General features: G+C 40.9%; 1 protein-coding gene across 4 annotated transcripts in view; it reads left to right on the forward strand.

Annotated features, from left to right (window-relative positions):
* LOC138269492 (cadherin-10-like) overlaps positions 1–18,865 on the forward strand; it is a 1,023,955-nt gene that overhangs the window by 921,694 nt on the left and 83,396 nt on the right. For all 4 annotated transcript variants that reach the window (XM_069218802.1, XM_069218801.1, XM_069218800.1 and 1 more), the window contains one exon: positions 5,949–6,057. In XM_069218802.1, the coding sequence (XP_069074903.1) occupies positions 5,949–6,057 (109 nt within the window). The remainder of the gene's footprint in view (positions 1–5,948; positions 6,058–18,865) is intronic.

The raw sequence follows: 18,865 nt of genomic DNA on the forward strand, positions 1-18,865 counted from the left end.
GTGATTCCACAGGCAAACGTAGTCACAATTCCGAGACATTTTCGGGCGCAATATTGATTTATGTGGAAATATTTGTGTTCCCACATGTCAAACTATGTTTTTACTTGTAAAATAATGTTGCACGTGGAATCAGGTTTTGCAAAAATTTGCAATATTTTCAAACTGCTTAGACAGCAGCTGTACTGCCTTTCAAAGCTGACATGCCTTGTTAAATTATTGCATGTGTTATGTGGAATTGAGCAATTTTCTTACTCCCTGCACTATGAATTTACACTGAAGACTCTTGAGGCTGCGTCAAAAAACGAGCACTAAAAATCGTAATTTTCGACAGATCTTTGCCAGGTTTTTGAACTGACTGGTGCCGTGATGATCTAGAGGAGGGATATTTTACCACCACAGAGAGTGGTAAATGGTTGTCACTGGAACTTTAAATTATGTGCTGCCTTTGACTAGAAATGTAGCAGCATTCGTTGACATCTTTAAAGTAAACACCACAACACAGCACAACAGTTTAACACAAAGCAAAATAACAAGACATCAAAAAACAGCAAAGCATAACACAACAAAACATAAAAACAAAGGGTTACCAACACAACAGCCACTGACCAACACAATAGCAACACAATGCAGCAATCCAACACAAAGGCACAAAAACAGCACAAAACACAAAAAACAGTTCAAAACATATCAATGACTCTACGAATCTGCTTTCAGAATACCGTGATAAAAGACGTTTGCACCAAAACTGCCATACTTACACTAATGACATGTAATAGCGACAATTCAAACAGAAATGTTTTGGGATATGACACCCTATGTCTTTTTTCATGAACACTGCAAAGCAAAAATACGAATCTAATGATAATAGATATTAAATTACGTTAATTTAACAAGTGAAAGGGGGTTTCTTAAATTTCCATTTCCTTCACATATTTCACGGGCCTTGTCAGATGCAAATACATTTCCAAAACCATCTTCAAAAATATCATTATCGTAGCTCTGCATAGGAAAGTTGAGCTGCGCCTGCGGTCATTAGTTCAATGTTGAGCAATGCAGAATATAGAGATTATCAATTGTTTCTGCGTCCCTCCGAAGGTTCTCACATTAACCTTTTCCAAAATAGCCTGCTGTAGATCTTAATTATTTATTGATTCCGAAGAGAGCAATTTATCTTGCATCCCTTCTGAGATCAAACTCTTCTAAAAGTAATTCAAGTTTAATGTCTTCAGGAGGCTTCCTTGTAGCTCTTTATTTTCTTGCTTATCTATCATTAGATGCCAAATTCGTATTACTCGAGTTGATCTGTGTAAATGTAATGATGGTATATTTCCATCCCTCTTTCACCAAGGTTTGATAAATGAGCAACACATAACAGATAGGCATTTTGTCTTAACCACTCTCACCTTTTTAACTGTTTAACTTTCTGAGATGGCAAAGATCTAGTCCGATAAGCTAAACATTTAAAAGCCAATATATTGATTTGTGAAGTATGTTTTTCTAAATAGCTGAAGGTGAAAAATACCGGTGACAGATTACTACACAGATGTGCCACTTTTTCTTTTAAGAGCTAAAAATTGATTTTCTTTTCCTAGAATTTAATGATCATAATGTGTTGCTGGCGTTTGGTATGTTAATAATTAGGTAGTCATATGAGAACACTAAAAATATATGTGATTCATCTGGAGGCTGAACATCTGCTGATTTGATTTCCATTAAACTGCATTAATTGTCGCTCAGAAAAGTGAATTCATTCAACTTCGTGTGCCCTGGGACTGATTAGCAACATTATCCTCATGTACAGGAGAGGATGGTGGGTGGTGCTCTCTCAGCCATTGACAATGAGTGCCAGTCTTTCACCTAGTCAGAGACTAAGGAAGTGCTATTTCCCCATGTCCTTGTCAGGACTCCAGCCTCATTGTTGATACCTATGTTGCTGTATCCATATCAGTGTTCTTTTGTAAGTGGTCTCCTATTAGTATTCATGTCCAGGTGTTGGTGTTTCAGTGCCTGCTCCTCTGGATAATTCCCTGTGTCAGTGTAAGTGCTCTATTGCCAACAACTCAGTAGCAGTAAAACATATTGGTGCTCTTATCTTGTGTCACTTCCTATTGTTAGTGTCAGAATCCCTGTCAAAGCATCCCTATGTCAGCGGCAGAGGCTGCTGCTCTGCAATGGCAGAGGAGCGCCGCCCCCCTGGCTAAAAGCCAGCAGCTGAAAAATAAAACAATATTTGAATATCCTTTTATTCTTCTGCTGCTGGCTCAGACAGCAGGAGCAGGGAGGGGCGGGGCTTAGCCAAGGGAGGCGTGAGGGGAAAAGAGGAATTTTGTGCACTAAGACGCATATTTATAATGCCCTAGCACCACCTTGCGCTACATTAGCGTAATTATTTTTTAGATTAATGTGGCCCAACGAGCCCGAAATCCCCACACCGTATTTACAGAGTGGCGCAATCATGCATTGCGCGACTCTGTAACCCTTTGTGCGACTCTGTAACCCTTTGTGCTACATTGAGCCTTCACCATCTATTTTAAATATGGCACACCCATGGTGGCTGTAGAGGGGCGATAAGGGGTGTAAGGAAAGTGGTGCTGCACTTGTTGCAGCGCCACTTTCCATAACTCTGCCCCTAAGAGTGCATGTGTATTTGGATGGCCTAAAATGGCTTAGGTTTCTCCAGCCCGGCTGTGTACACAGCCAGATTGGAGAAACTGCACACACCCCAGGGTTGTGTCTGCACAGCAGTTCCCAGCATGGACAATATGTACAGTACGCTAATGTCTCATGTAGTTAGATAAACCGGAGGGAAATTCAAACTACTGGCAGCTGGCCAGCAGTTTAGAGACTGTGCAGATTTGTAATCATTCATGTAAAATCAGTTCACATGCTGAGCACCAGATTTAAATTTTGAAGTGTCTCTGGAGCAACAATTCACAAACACTTTTGTGAAAACGAAAAAGAACAGGAATACTTGGAGAAAATAAAGAGATAATGTTTATGATTGTAAAGCTGCAAATTAGGGCGGTAAGATTCTCATGCCAGCCTATTGATGTTCTACAGAGTAAGACACAAAACCACTGATGAACCTCTAATATCTGTAACTGCTAGGAAAACCTATGAAAGAAGCAAGTACAATCTATCAACGAGAATAATCAAGCTAAAAATATAGTGTATTTCACACCTTTCCCAGAGAATATTTTTTTTAATTTACTTTTCTGCTTGTTTAACTGTTAACCCTCCCTTAGACACGTTCATGGGGGCATGCAATGCTCCCACAATGCCTCTGTGCTGTCCCGGAAGATGGGGTTCCCCAGAACCTATAATTCTCATTGGGATCCATAGATGTTGGCACTGGGATGAAAATTGGCTTGAAAAGGGGGGCACATACTCTCCCTCCCCGCATGAATAATACAAAACTTCACAAACTCCTGGGCTGTAGTTCACCCCAAAGGAAATTTACACAAAAAGGTGACCTCACCGTTTTTTCTGGTGGTCCCATGTGTCTCCTTGTGTCTCCAGAAATGAGAAAAATGATTCCCTCTGGGACTCCCAACCCCAGAAAGGCTAAAGAGTCATGGTAGCCCTAAAAGTTCCCTTATGCCCTTTTAAAACATTTCAAGCACAGAGGACCAGGTCCCGGAGTCAAGTAATGGACACCACAACATTTCTGTTGCAATCATCCAGAGTGCTCACTCCCAAAAAAACAGCCCCTCAGCCAATCTGTCAATATATCCATGTTTTGAACCTCTAAATCTACTGAAGGTATTGACATTAAATCACAGAAAGTACAATTTCATAAAGATAGATAGATAGATAGATAGATAGATAGATAGATAGATAGATAGATAGATAGATAGATAGATTCCACATTAGAGTGAACATGAAATGAGAAAAACGTTGTTTACTGCCTCACAAGTTGCATACTTATTTTACACATGGCAAAGATTCTCTTACTACACCTCTTCAATTTATTTTTACCATAGGAGAAACATAAACAGTTGCATCCTTGGCTTCATTAAATATCTTTTTTAAAGCAAATAAACATGAAAAGTGCCTTAGCATAAACCATATACGCAGATTTGCAGAACGTATTATACTGTTTTTACCACTGTCCGATGGAAAGCAGGCGCATCACGACCCACTTCAACTTCTCATGATTCATGACTTCTCCAAACAACTAATAGTACTGCACAGCCCGGTAATTGTTTAAAAGGGCTAAAGATGCACTACTAATTTATTATGGAATTTAATAATCTAATTTCAGCCTATACTAAACTCTACACTGGATTTTTTTTAAGTTACATTGAAACAAAATAGGAGGTTTAAGGAAGGCGTTTCTCTTTTAGGGCAGTTATTTTCCACATACAGCACAAAAAATAATATAAGTGCAATTGCAGTAATGCGAATTTATTTTTTGTGTGAACAAAAGCATGTTAGGTACTGCTAGTGCAAAACTGCATTCACATCCACATAACTGGGAATTCACAAACCAGATTAGTGAATACTTTTGGAAACCTTTGTGAATACTTAAAAAAATACCAATCTGTACTCCTGAATTGAGTCAGTTTACAGGTTTATAGTTACACAGTTATGAGAACTGACGTAAATGTGTAAAATGGGGCAGATCGGACTCCATAACTTTGACTGGCAGCTAAACGTATTCCATGAATTCCTTTATTAGTTCAGTAACCCAGGCAAAAACATTATTATGCGCATTATTTTAAATCCCCACCCGGAAGCTTCATTTCCAACGCATAAATGCGTTGCTAATATCCACAAACTAGACTACTATACGAAATGCTCCAGTCTGATTTCTGGCTTCTACCTTTCACACATGTTGCTATTTGATTTGACCTAGTTCGTGTTGCCTATTAACCACCATTTTTTAAAGCTAAAATGTGGGAATTGTGTAACACACCTCTTGGTTATACGTTTATTGCAATTCAACAAGGAATTCTATGAACAAACAGAACAAAGAGAGCCCAATGCCTGCCAGAGACCAAGATCTTTCCAAAGTCATAGAAATGGAAGGTGACATAGACTTTTTTTAATGTTTGGTTAGGGGTATTTTATCAAACATAATATATGGCTCCCCACTGTCATGCGCACCTTCATCCCCTTCCTCTTGTCTCACTGCTCCAAACTGTTGGTGTTTCATCAGTCCACTCTTCCTTCTCCAGTATGTTGGAATGCCTGGTAGAATTGTGCAGCCCCTTTCTTTTCTGAATGTATGTATAATTCAACACTATGACATTCACCACCTAGGCCCCTCCTTTTACCCAAATATGTTTTTATTTTCTGGGTGCTCATTCCCCCTTCTCTAAATTTTGAGTTTATAAATTAAAACCACATAGTCCAGAAGGCTATTTGTTCTTAGATGAGATAGCCAGCCCTGGTTGACAATGTAACACAAGGTATGGAGTCGCTGGTAGCTATGTTAATAGTACTTCAAACTGCCCTCCCTGGTCAGTGTGTCTCCTTTCCTTGACCACTCTCCACATTTTCCGCAATGTTTTGTTTCAACATTAATGCCAACCATTTTCTCAGGCTAGCTGAAGCATATTTCATGGGCGCTTAATTTCTATGGTGGTGTGGAGTCTGTGGGGGAGAGGAGTCTGAGCTACGGATACCCAGTCTCTTTGTTCTAGAACAGTGATCTAGCAGGGGTTCCATGGACCCTGAGAAAGCAAGGATAATACCCCCGTCTGCTGCTTCATTACTGATGTACAGCCATAGTGAGGTCCGTAAAACAATGCTCCGCTATTGATATCTATGACCCTTCTCCAGAAGCACAAAATGTGTTATTACTTCACCTTGATTGCTTCATGACGAGCACAGAAAATGTTTTCCGAAAGCTTCATACAGAATATGCGAAAACGTAATAAATTTGTTTAAATATTTATGTGAATCTATGATTCTACTTAATATGTTTGTTCGCTTTCTTGCAGTTAATACAAACTATAAGTGCCATAGACAAAGATGACCCGCCTGGTGGGCAGAAGTATTTCTTCAGTCTTGCTGCGGTGAACCCAAACTTTACCGTTCAGGATATTGAAGGTAATTTAATCCTTGTTTTTCTGTTCTGTGTTCCACAATAGGCTTGAAAATGAACATGATATATGCGAATGTCTATGCAGGCATACATTAAGGTTAGATACAACACCATCTCTCTACTTGCATTTCATGGGAAAATGTGCTTTCAAGTGTTTTGCACTAGACATTAGGTAAGTAGTGTAACAAAGATTACAACTTTCTTTTGGTTAACTTGAAACCAACTCGTATTGATACTTCTGAACATTAATGCCTGTACCGTGGTTGTTTGCAATGGTGCCGAGCATAGCTCCGTACCGGATTTTAAGATATTGCATCTCAGAAGCAGCCAGCACCAGCCACTAGGCTTCTTTCTCGCAAAATTCCAAGGTAAGCTTGAAGTACTCAAATGAGGAGCTTCTTGGCCTAAAACAACGGACCTCTTGTTCCAACATACCATTCCTCTTAGAGGCAGATAGTTTTTTCATTCGCACACTATGGCCCATATTTATATTTTTTCAGTGCCACATTTGAGTCATTTTTTGACGCAAAAGTGGCTCAAACTTGCAAAATACAATTGTATTTTGTAAGTTTGCGCCATTCTTGCGTCAAAAAGTGGCACAAATGTGGCACTAAAAAAGTATAAATATGGCCCTATGTGGCTGGGAGCTCAAGGTACTCCCTTCAAGAGTTACATCTGATGACTTCTATACTAACCTTAATAGCCCCCTCTCCTCAAAGCTCTTCTTGTCAAGGCACCATCCCCACTAAAGCACGCAGTCTGTATTCATGACCTTATTTGTGATAAGAAGGCTGACGTCCTTTTTATCACCGAAAAATGGATGTTAGCCTCCTTCAAACCCTTCCTGGAAACCGCCATTCCCACCGGATACAAGATTCACTGCATTGATGGTAGAGAAGAAGGTACAGCCATTATTTCTAAGGACATTTGTTCATGCACATATTTTTGGTGAATGACCTATTAGAGGCTGAAGCCCTTGGTTTCTGTCTAACTCTGAATGCCCGACAGTCTGTCGGGTGCCTTTTGATTTACTAATCCCCCAGATCCAACTGGCCCTTTTCTCAACTCCCTCAATGAAGCAGCGTCGCCGGTCTTACTACGTTTCTCACACTGCATCATACTTGGGGATTTTAATGTCCATTGGGATTACTCCTCTGATAAAGACACTCTTAGTCTTATTGATGTCATGGCCCCTCTTGGCTTCTCTCAATCAGTTGTTGACCCCACGCATACCGGGGGACACATCATTGACCGGATTCTCTCAAATAAAAACTTAAGCAAGTCTGACCCCCTCCCTCTCTCATGAACTGACCTAATATATTTTGGGTTGGGAGGTAACCTAACATGAAATCGAAAAACATCAGCCATTACTGACAAATCTCATCTTTCTCCAGGATTTCTCAGGACTACTTGTTAAACACTGTGGAAAATATGGAGCCAACCTTCTTTGGGCCACTTGAATCAGACATTCAGGTTTCTGACAATTGGGTTTGATCCTTAGTGGAACAGCTAGCCCACCTCCCTAGATGAACATTAGGCCGAGTTAAGCCCTCCTGCCCCTTGTTTAATGAATCTCACAGGCAGACAGAAAAACTTGTAAGAAGGCTGAAGGAGCCTGGCATAGTCATTACAGATTGCAGGATAAAATTATGTATGTCAGCAGTCTTATCATTTCTACTAAAAGTACATTTTAAGAGGGAAAGATTGATAAGGTGGGTAACAAGCCAACAGACTTTAAGATAGTAAAGGTATTCCTTGATCCAGTAGCATGCCTCCACAGCTTAGATTCCTCGGCTAAGTGGTGCGAACAACTATCCTTCAACTTTAAGAATAAATTGCAAAAATATGAAGTAGCCTCACTTCAATGAATCTCCCAGTCACTTGCCTTCCTCCACCTGATGCCATTTCATGTGTACTCTCCTCTTTTAACTAGATCTTGATAGAGGATTTGAGACTTGCCATTCTAAGTATCAGGTCAGACTCCCCCTCGAACGCCTGCCCCTGTCTGTTCTTGCAAAAGGAATAGATGCTATTAATCGATTTCTGAACTCCCCACTTAGTAAATCTCTGGTGTCTGGATTGTCCCCTTCTAACTGGAAACAGACCAATATTTTGTCCCTTTAAAAAAAAAATACGCAGACCACAAAATCCTAATTAATTACAGACCCACATACCTGTTTCCAGAACCATTTTAAAACGTGGAGAGGTTTGCGAAATTACAGTTTTCCAAAAACATAGATTACAACAGGCTCCTCAACCCCAGACAGTCAGGGTTTAGTCCTAAATTTAGCACCAAAACTGTGCTCCTGTATTTTCACCTGCACTTTAGGTGCAGGTGAAAAGCAGTCCTGCTTTTGGTATGGTCCTGCACTCCTGGCTGCTTGCCCGTCTTCATGATGTAGGCATCAGGGGCACCATGCTAAAGTGAATGAAATCCTTCACCGAAGATAAATACAAAGAGGTCTGGTTGGCACCTTTATCGTCTAGTAAGAGTAGTGTCTCTGTGGGAGTGCCCCAGGGCTTGGCCTTGAACCCAACTACTTTCATCATCTATATGACTCCTTGGTGACATTGGTTGAGTGGGTTAGAGGCTAAGATAATATCCCATGCTGAAAGCACTCAGCTACTCTATTCTTTGCAGAAAGATAAGTCAATTGACCAAGATGCCATTAAACTCCGCTTATCTGCGGTCTTTTATTGGATGGGTTTTAATCAGCTCAATTGCAACAGTGATAAGACTGAGGTTCTTAGCTATGTGCATAATTTCACTCTTAACTTGAAAGCTCACTGGTCAGATGAGGCTCTTCCACCCAATGTCCAAGTAGATGTAGTGAAAAACTTGGGTGTCAAGATTGACAAACAGTTGACTCCACAAGATCAAAATAACACAGTAGATGGCAAATGCTTCAGTTTGATGCAAATGATCAAAGCATTTCTGCAAATCTTCTCCCTTCCCGCAGGGATTACCATTCTCCTGGACTTGAGTGTGTCCAGATTGGACTATGCCAATGCTCTTTATGAGGGACTCCAGCAATACCGGCTACTGGAAATACAAACCTTTCAGAATGCCTATCTGGCTCTCAAAATAACTAGGTAAGGCTCAATCTTGTCTCTTCTGTGGAACATGCATTGGCTTCCTGTTAAATAAATGATCCTGTTTAAGACCTTAATCCTCATTCACAGGGCTCTGAACCAGTCTGGACCAGAATATCTGTCCTGCAGGACTCAATTCTACTCTCCCCTTAGAAGTCTGCACTCCTCCCTTGGCCACCATGCTAAAGCTGCGAGGATCAGCAAATGTTGAACCGGAGGCAGATTCTTCTCCCTCTTGGGCCCTCAAGCTTGGAACTGCACGCCTGCTGAATTATGTCAAATTGAAACTGAATGGCCTTTTAGAAAGCAACTCAAGACCTGGCTTTTCACTCTTTAATGCATCCCTTCGTGCCCTCTTACTCTCTGATCAGCACTAGGACACTCCTTGGAGTAGCCGCTCGCTCACTCGCTATCTATTGTATGTACACATATGCTCCAATTTACTAAGCATTTGCTTCAGGGTTGTGTCACTTATTTGGTTCAGCCCCAACACAAAATCCTTTCTAGGATTTACAAAGCCATGCAAATACCAATTTCTATGGATTTGCAAAAAAAAAGTAACTCAACACAGCGCATAACGCTGCCTTGCATTACCTTTTATCAGGCAGACTTTACATGGGTGGTTAATTGGCCCCTCTGTTCATCCATCGAAGAATTTTGATGCAAACCCATATTTATAAATATTCTCAAACGTGAGTTTGAACCAAAATGATATGCCTACTTGAGGCGGGCGTAAAAAGAAGAAATATATTTATTTCTTCTCCTTATTTCCTGTTTGTATGTGTGTTGCATCCTGCAGTACACATACAAAGAGGAAATTGCCTCAAACTATAGTTTTTGTGAAGGAAGTGTGGTGCATGATGCACACCCACAGGATGGTAGTTGCCCAAATGTTGATATTCAACTATTGCACTAATGTGGGATCCAAATTATGCTTTGATGAAGAAGACACTCCTTAAAAGAGGAACAATCTCAGAGGCCTTAAATTGTGGTGAAATAGAACTTTTTGAAGAGGCTCCTCTTCAGGCTCAACTTAAAGGCAGTCACGGGTGACTGATTGGTGAATAATGAGTACCAAACCCTCCACAGCCGCTTGATTTAACATCCCTGAAGTACTTCGGTATCATTCTTTAATGCTTTTTATGCCTCACAATAAATTATCTTAGAGACGCAATGAAAAAACGCAAAGCAAAAAAGCCCTGCTAATTTGTAGGATCTACCATAGCTCAGAGACTTTACATTCAAAGGAGAGCTCTGAGTAAAACTACAGCACAATAATTTTAATGTTTGAATGAGGAACAGAATGATCTTAATTCCTGTGATTTGGAAAATATTTGTGAGCGGCGACTTGGGATGGTCATGAGCCCTCTCATTTTAGGTGAAAAAGTAGAAAGAACATAGAAAGAAGGAATAAAGAAATGCTAGAAGGGACAGAAAGATAGAAAAGACTGAATAGAGGGAAAAGATAGGAATGCAAAAGAACGTACTGGAATGGGATAAAGTGACATAAAAAGACAGATTTATCGAGACTATGCAGCACCACCAAGTCACGCACAGTGGCACAATATTTTGAAAGGGTATTTACTTTCTAGCATATAACTGTTTTGACCTGAAAGTTGTCCTTTTTTCAGAGCGAATAGCGCTTTGCGCTGCTTTGCACCACCTTGCATCATGGGTGTGTTAAATTTGGGGAATCTGGGTGTTCCAGTGCTGCACTGTACAGCGCATATCCAATATGTGAACTATTTCCGAAATTGTAAAGTAATAGTAAAATTTCCAGTACAAACTCCTTTGCTAGACATCACTCTATGCTATGCTAGACATCATGCACACATCATTGCACTATTGTGTAAAGGTATGTGCATGGCACAGGACAACTAGTGGAGGACAGCAGCTGTACGCCATACATAGTGCATATGGCCCTGCGCTGTTCTTTCCTTCTTGTGCACCAGTGCAGCAAACAAATTGCCATTCTGTTTTGCGTTATATTTTGCTCCCTCATGTAGGGTGGTGAAATCCAGACAAGGCAGCCATTACACTTGCATTGCACCACCTTGTAAACCCTTGCACCACTTTATGCCCGCAATAGGTATAATGTATGCAAGCAGGGCATTCCCCCATTAGGGAGGCCGAAAAAATGGTGCAAGGAAATCTAAGAGATTTACATGTGCCATTTCTTTTAGCACTTTTAAAGCCTGCTCAAAGCCGGCGTTCAAAGGGAGCATGCTATTTAATGCAATGGGCCTCTATGTACTCTGCAGGAGCCAAGATGTTGGCATTACTCCTGCAAAGTACATCAATATCATCAGGAATTCTGATACTATTAATACCTACCCTGCGCCATGGTGTGCCATATCTTAGATACGATGCACACATGGTGGCAGTAGTGGGGGCAATACGGTGCTCAAGAAACGTGATGGTGTACTAAGTCCTTTAAACAGTTCAAGTATTTCACAGTTCATACACATGCAATTGAGTCACCTTCTGGGGAGGCTCCACGCTAGAATAAATCTAAAAACATGCATACAATGAAAAGTGCCTTTAATTGGGTTCTGAACCATCATTAACAAAAGTAGAAAAGAAAGGAAAGCCATGGTCTTTGTAAATGCGATAAGATGTAGCAAAAATGTGCGCTCATAAAGGAGTAACCATGTGGAAGACAACTCTGAATTTTCTTCATTCATGTGTTTTGATTTTTTTTACTTGTGTGATTTGGTTCGCAGCATGTCGTATTACCGAAATGCTTTTGTAGTAAACTTCAAAAACTGTCTTTTAACGTGCATTATCATGGGGCATAGCAGGTCCCTGAACAAGATTGTCCATTCAATTTGGATTTTGCACCAGTGAAAAAACTGTAGGAAATGCGTTTTAATGCATTTGCAATTTGCACACAAGGGAATTAAGCAGATAGACTTTGTTATAGAGATTTTCTACAGGGATTAACATTAGGAACAATTAAATCTGTACTTCTGTACTATTTATTCAGCATCATTAGTGATGAACGGATATAAGTATTTTTTCCACTTTTCAATTCCAAAAGATGGGAGAAAATATAGTCATACCCAATTACTTCCACCCCTCATATATAAGCAGCAAACATGACACATAAATTGCTGTCTTTCTCTTCCGGTGCGAAATATTTATGTAATATGCCCTACCAGCTAAACGTTTCTCTCCTTTTCATATAGCTGTACTATTGGCAAATGTTTATTGAAATCTTTAAATGAGAATGGATGTTGCAAGATATATTGTTGGCAACAATAGCGAGGCACCTTCTGTTACCTGCAAACTATGCAGCAGGTTACCCAACTCACCAAATGTCCCACAATGCCAACCTCCACTGCTGCCTTGGCAGTCCACCCGCCCGATTTAGATGTTGGCGGGACCATATGTGAAAGACTGCCCAAGTCCTGCATACTCTGCCAAGAATCTCCAGCCACGTTAATATCGGAATTGGAAATGGAGAGTGTCTACGGGACTACAGCCACCTTTCCCGCCAAGCAGATTTCGATGTGCCTTACTCCAAGCCAACTGTGGACTTGTTACCTCCAGATCTGAGTTGGCGGATTGGGGGAAATTAAGTAAACACTTACATTTTTTCCCCATTCTGCTTCTGTTTTCGACTCCAAAACACCTTCTGGCACTGCTGCCACTGAACCATGAAGAACACCCCCCCCTCACCGGACTGGAAGGTAGGTAATCCGCATTGGCTTTGTACTGTGTGTGGGCACTGAATACGGGCATGGGACCACTGCAGTCATATACATGTCACAGTCATTTTCAGAGTGTGACATGAATGTTGAATTTGTGACATGCATATCTCTGGAACACATTTGTGTGGGCCATGGATGGGAAACCACTGGTATTTGGCACATATCACACACATACACAACTGTCATTTTGGTGTCAGTATTCATTACCATATGAATGCATCACCACAGTGACGTTACAGTCACACCTATCGACTATGTCTATGTGTGTATTTTGCACGGGGACCTGTACCCATGATGTTGTGAGTCACCACGTGTATGTGTGTCTGTGATGGTATTGGCTGGTTGAGGCGTATGGAGCTGGTGTGGGTGGTATGGTTATGTCTGTATGTGTGCCACTTGCATGTGGGTTCGATGTCGTTGTGTATGTTTGGTTGTGTGTTGTGTTGCTGTGTGTAACAATCAGATGAGTGCTGTTGTGTGGTTGTCTTTGTGCTGTGTAGTTATGCTTGTGAGTGTGTTTGTGTAGATGAGTGTGTAGTTATGTGGATTGTTGTGGTTGTGTCCTGCGTGGGTGCAGTGACAATAATGTGTGTGTTTTGTGTCATGGATGTTTGGCAATGTGTGTTTCCAGCATGTTTGTGTCATAGTGGAATGGCAATTGTTAATAGTGTATATGTGCTGTGTAGTGTGTCATGCAGAGGGACAAATTTGGCTAAGGTACAGTGTGTGTGTGACTTACCTCTATTCCATATCCACTGCCATTGCATGATGTCCACTGGGTCCTCCAACAGTGTCTCACCATCAGCAATCTGCCACCAGTACACCACATGCAGGACAGTAACATCTAAATAGGGTTGGCAGGAACCCACCAACTTGACTGCTAGGAAGAGCACTCTGTTGTGGCAGTCTGCGGCTCAACTGCAATACATCTGAACACCGTCGACTTGACAGAGTACTTGCTGCGGATTGGCGGTAATACCGTCTAGATCTAAATCAGGCCCATGGTATTGTTTAAAAAAGATTTCCAGTTTGAGAATGCAAACACAGGGATGATGAGTTGATGTTCCTTACTGGCCCTTATCTTTATGTTTGTTACCATTTATGATTTATGGGGGTCACAAATAGCAACCTGCTAATTAATAACTATTAAATAGGTTGTTATGCTACCCCGTTAGGCTAGAGCTTTTGAGATTCAACATTTAAGTATATCAGAAAGCCTGAGACAGGTCACAAAACATTGGTGCTTCATTTGTGGCCTCTCTCAGTACGTCGGGCCTTAATTGTCAGAAAAAGCATAATCAGTCACATCTTCAACTATACCTACCAAATCATATTACCATATTTTGAGACAGCAGTCCATTATCCAAGACTCACCAGGTGCAGAAGTCCACCAGGTAGTTTACAGATAAGAGACTAAGAGCCAGTTTCCTTGCACACCTTTTAACCCGCCTAACGCCACCATGTGTGCGCTCTATCTAAGATATGGCGCACCATGGTGGTAGTTAGAGAACTAGCATCACATTTTTAATGCTAGTTCAGAGCTTTTCAGGATTAGCGTAATCCTGCAAAGCTCATTGAGGTCCATTGTAAACAATGGTGTGCCTCCTTTAAATGCCTGCTGTGAGCAGACATTAAAAGTGTCAAAATAAATTACGTGAAAACATCTATGCGTCACTTTTTCGGCCCCCCTAATGGACGAACGCCCACTTTGCATGCATTATGCCAGATGCAAGCATAATGTAGTGTGAAGGGTTACAAAGTGGTGCAATGCATGCATTGCTCCACTTTGTAGATATGGTGCAGCGATTTTGGCCTCGTTGGGCCAAATTTGTGTTAAAAAAATGATGCTAATGTGGCGCAAGGAGGTGCTAGGGACTCTTAAATCAGTCCCAAGTTCTTGATGTGAGCTACACCTGAGGCCCCAAACCATTTTTTCTCATTTTTATTCATGGCACATCTCTGATAGGTGGCCTTAAAAAAAGTGACCACTGTGAGAGAAATACAGGTAGAATATATGGTATGCAAATACAAGATGCAAAACTTTAGTTAAGGTAATAAAGAACTTACTTTTCCAAAGAATTGCAACAAAAGGGATACGATGTAGTAGGTAGATTACTGAAAAAATAAAACACTGTTTTAAGAGAGTCAAATGTTTTTAAAAGGCATTTTACTCCGTGCCAAAGGACACGAGATAATGCCAAGAAAGATAATAAGGCCGCCAAAATTTTTAGTACTACCTATGAACCAAATGATACTGACCCACAAAGGTCAGATTATAGTTAGGATTTGAGGTCAATAATTCTATCTTTGAACTTGGAATCTAATCTGAATTGAGGTCAGATACAGTCAACGGAAACCCCCCGTCAGTTCACTCAAAAAATCTAAACCTAAATCTGTAGACGGGAAAAAATCCTTCCAATTTTGATTCTACGTGCAAGGTGACTGCATGTTATTAGGACTTTTCCATTGGGTGCCTCTTTTTGTTATTTTCCTTTACATTTTCAACTTCTCAGTGGACACGATTGGAGGTCTGTATTCATACATGACTTCTCCAGCCAAGCTTGCTCTTTACAGAGCTCTCCTAGGACAGCTTCTATAAATGTACCCCAGCAGGGCAACATTCCCCCACTATCCAATGTGATTGTATCATTTTTATACAGATGCAAGAGTTACCTGTTCTTCAAATGAAAATTCTACAAAAAAGAATGTTTTCATACTTGCATTAAAAGTGACATCCAGCGGTAATGCAGGAATAGTAGCAATATCACAATACTGGTTTCCTGCAGTTCTAAAGGGTATAGGGAACTCTGCTGAACTTCATGCAGTCATTCAAGGGGTTCTTTGCAAACTATTCACCCAATCCTGAGGTCCATGCTTTACAGTAAGGCACAGAGCAGGAATGTCCTACTATTTCAAGGGTAGCTCACCTTTACCACAAGAGTGAACCAGGACAGTGATTGAGTTAATCTGCTGCATGTGTAATTACTACAGACACTTTCCAATCTAATGTGATAATTTCCAATCCGTTTTTATTTTGCCCGTTTGTGGCAATAAAGAGGGACCAACCATTTACAAATCAGTCTGGGCCCATGCTAACCAGAAAAGTCAAGCCTGAACTTGTGACCCCTCTAAATGGCAACACAATGAACACCTGTCCTGTTTCAGACTTGTTTGTTTTCATCGATGTGATGCAGCATCAGTCCTTTGGCACAGCTCTGGAGACAGATCTAGGCATACCTCTCCCAGTTAGGACAGCAAAAGGTGATGGATTGCAATTCTTCAATTTCAATTAATCTGAACTACAGGTAATTGCTCTCATCTTGTGTTTATGCGCAGGCCTCATCATTTCTGCATGACCGTAACTTTGGTGATGGGGGGAGGTAAAATCTATTTGCACAAGATCCGTCCTAGATCCTATGGCACGCTGAGCATAAATGTATTGACTAAAATAGGGCCAATGATTATTACCAGTGTCTGAGATTAATGCTTTTCATTTTGTTTTTCTCATTAAAGTACCATAATGGTTAGGTTATATTTAGATGTGGGTCCAGAGCTCCTGGACTCAATTTGGAATTCATTAAAGGATCTGAACAAAGTCAATGTCTGTGTTTCTGTGTTTCTGTATAAAGGAACATGGCCTAGAGGTCTTTGCTGAACTGTCTGCTTGTGGCTGAGCAAAGACTGTGTTGTATGTTCTGCGTGAATTTGTGGGGGCACTGTTTGCAAAACACAACTGACAAGAATGCAGTCCGGAGTGGTTATCATCGATTGACAATAAATTTAGCATTACATCCATCATTTATTTCTTGACTCCTCTGTTGAGGAAGATCCAGCTTCCAGGTGCTTACAGACTCAGCTGGCAGACTTCCAGAGCAGAATTCAAAATGCAATAATTGAGATGCTTTACACGCAACCGGAACAGATCAGCCGGTTATTATAATCTGTCTTCTACAAACTGTTCAGACAAGCAGAGATTCAGGCACAGGTTGTGAAAGCTCTCCAGGGGCTGTATCGTTAACCTGTGGAGACACAAGGAATGGAGATATGTGTCTGTGCCTGGAGAAATTGCACTATTTAAAGTGCATACACTAACTGGGTAACTATTCAGGGTAGAGTATGAGCTGCAGGCAGTACAGCTCATAACCAGAGTGGAAGTGGAAAATTGCTGCTCCCTATTTCCGAGCTCTGATGTCTGAGGCCCCTACACTCAGCTATCGAGTTACTTAGGTCCATATTTATATTTTTGTTGCGCTGCATTTGCGTCATTGTTTGACGCACAAGCGGCACAAACTTACAAAATATAATAGTATTTTGTAAGTTTGTGCTGCTTTTGCATCAAAAAATTATGCAAATGCGGCGCAAAAAAAGTATAAAATGGGTCTTAGTCTGTGCAACGGCCACCATTTGTTCATAGACAGATGGATAGTCCCATTCCATGCCTGTACACTCCTTCGAGACAATTGTATTTTTTCTACCATTTGCAACTGGGTGATGTAAGCCAAAGCCTACGAGACATTTTTTGCTATCAAGCAGGCCTCCCAGGACTTATGTGGTCCACACCAATAGGCTTCTCTCTTCAAACGTAGGGCCTCATTTATAAGACAGTTACGCCACCGGAGCATCACTGTTTATGATGCTCTTGTGGCGCTGGCCTCTCAGTCATTACTATGAGGCGATGGAAAGTCACCCTGCATGGCTTTGCATGGCCTCATACATATGAAGTAAGGAAAGACAGCGCAAAGTGCTGAGGTACCTTACTCAACGTCAAGAAGTCATTCCATGGGAGTTGCACCGGGTTTCTCACAAAACATTGATGGGTTTTAACACATTCCCAGACTTACAAGGCTCTGTAAACCTGGAAATGTGTCAAAACTGTGCGTCTCCCCAGGGACGCATACAAGGAGAAATACATCTCTTTCTCCTGGTTTTTCCTCTTTCTATGTGTGCTGCATTTTGCAGCACACATAGAAAGAGGACAATGTCTCCATTGAGTGTTTTTGTGCAGGAAGGCGTTCCTTCCTGCACAAAAACAATTGTGCCAACAATGCAGTCACCCTTGCACCATGGTCCAAGAGTATGTAGGTTGTCACCAGGCACTCATTTGTACACCGACACAGGCAGAAGGGATGGGAATGCACCGTATTTCATTAATACGGCCCATCCTTTCCCTTTCATTTTGAAGCAGGGTTTTGCAGTAAAGTGACTTGTTGCCCTGCAGCAAAAACTCGTAACTAAGGTCCTTTAACTTTTTAGTTTGCATTATTTCCTCTGGACTTCAGAAAGATTGCACAAACCAAGAGGAACAAAAGATAACATGGCAACTCTGGCTCATGAAACTCCATTGGTTAGCAAGATCCCCAGAGAACCAATTAGAGGTGCAAGTGCTTTTTTAACACCTACTTGCAAAATCCCCTCACCATAATCAACTCAATGTTAAGAAATTATTTTGAAGCCAGGAAACAGCAGGTCACTATTGTCTGGAAAAATATCAGCAGATGCTAACTTCATCCCTTAATTTTTAAATACGAACATAGTCAACATTTCATAACATTTTTTTTAAAGAAAAACGTGATTACAAATTAGGGAGATATGAATGAAATATATACCCCCTCATCAAGTTATCTTAATAATTTTAAACAGTGCAGCTACAATGAATTGCGCATTAGTTTTGGGAGCTGATCGGTTGTAGATATAGGCTTCCTAGAGTCTGATGTCATGCAAATAGACGTGGTCAATGTTATGTACATAACAATTTCCAGTCAGTACACAGCACTAATTTGCATCACGGAGCACCTAGCAATGTACAGTCAGTTCATGAAACAAATGTTTGCACGAAGGGTGGATTCATTATGATGATTGAATGCCCCAGCACAATGCACTATTCCTCTGACAGACTCCTTTAATTCCTTGACATATGAGAGGTCATGATAGTGCAGGCACTGTTGACATTCATCTTTCTTTTAAGTGGCCCATGGTGAATGTAGAGATGATTTATCCATCTTTTTTG

Source organism: Pleurodeles waltl, chromosome 2_1, assembly GCF_031143425.1.
Source record: "Pleurodeles waltl isolate 20211129_DDA chromosome 2_1, aPleWal1.hap1.20221129, whole genome shotgun sequence".
Classification (NCBI taxonomy): Eukaryota; Metazoa; Chordata; class Amphibia; order Caudata; family Salamandridae; genus Pleurodeles; species Pleurodeles waltl.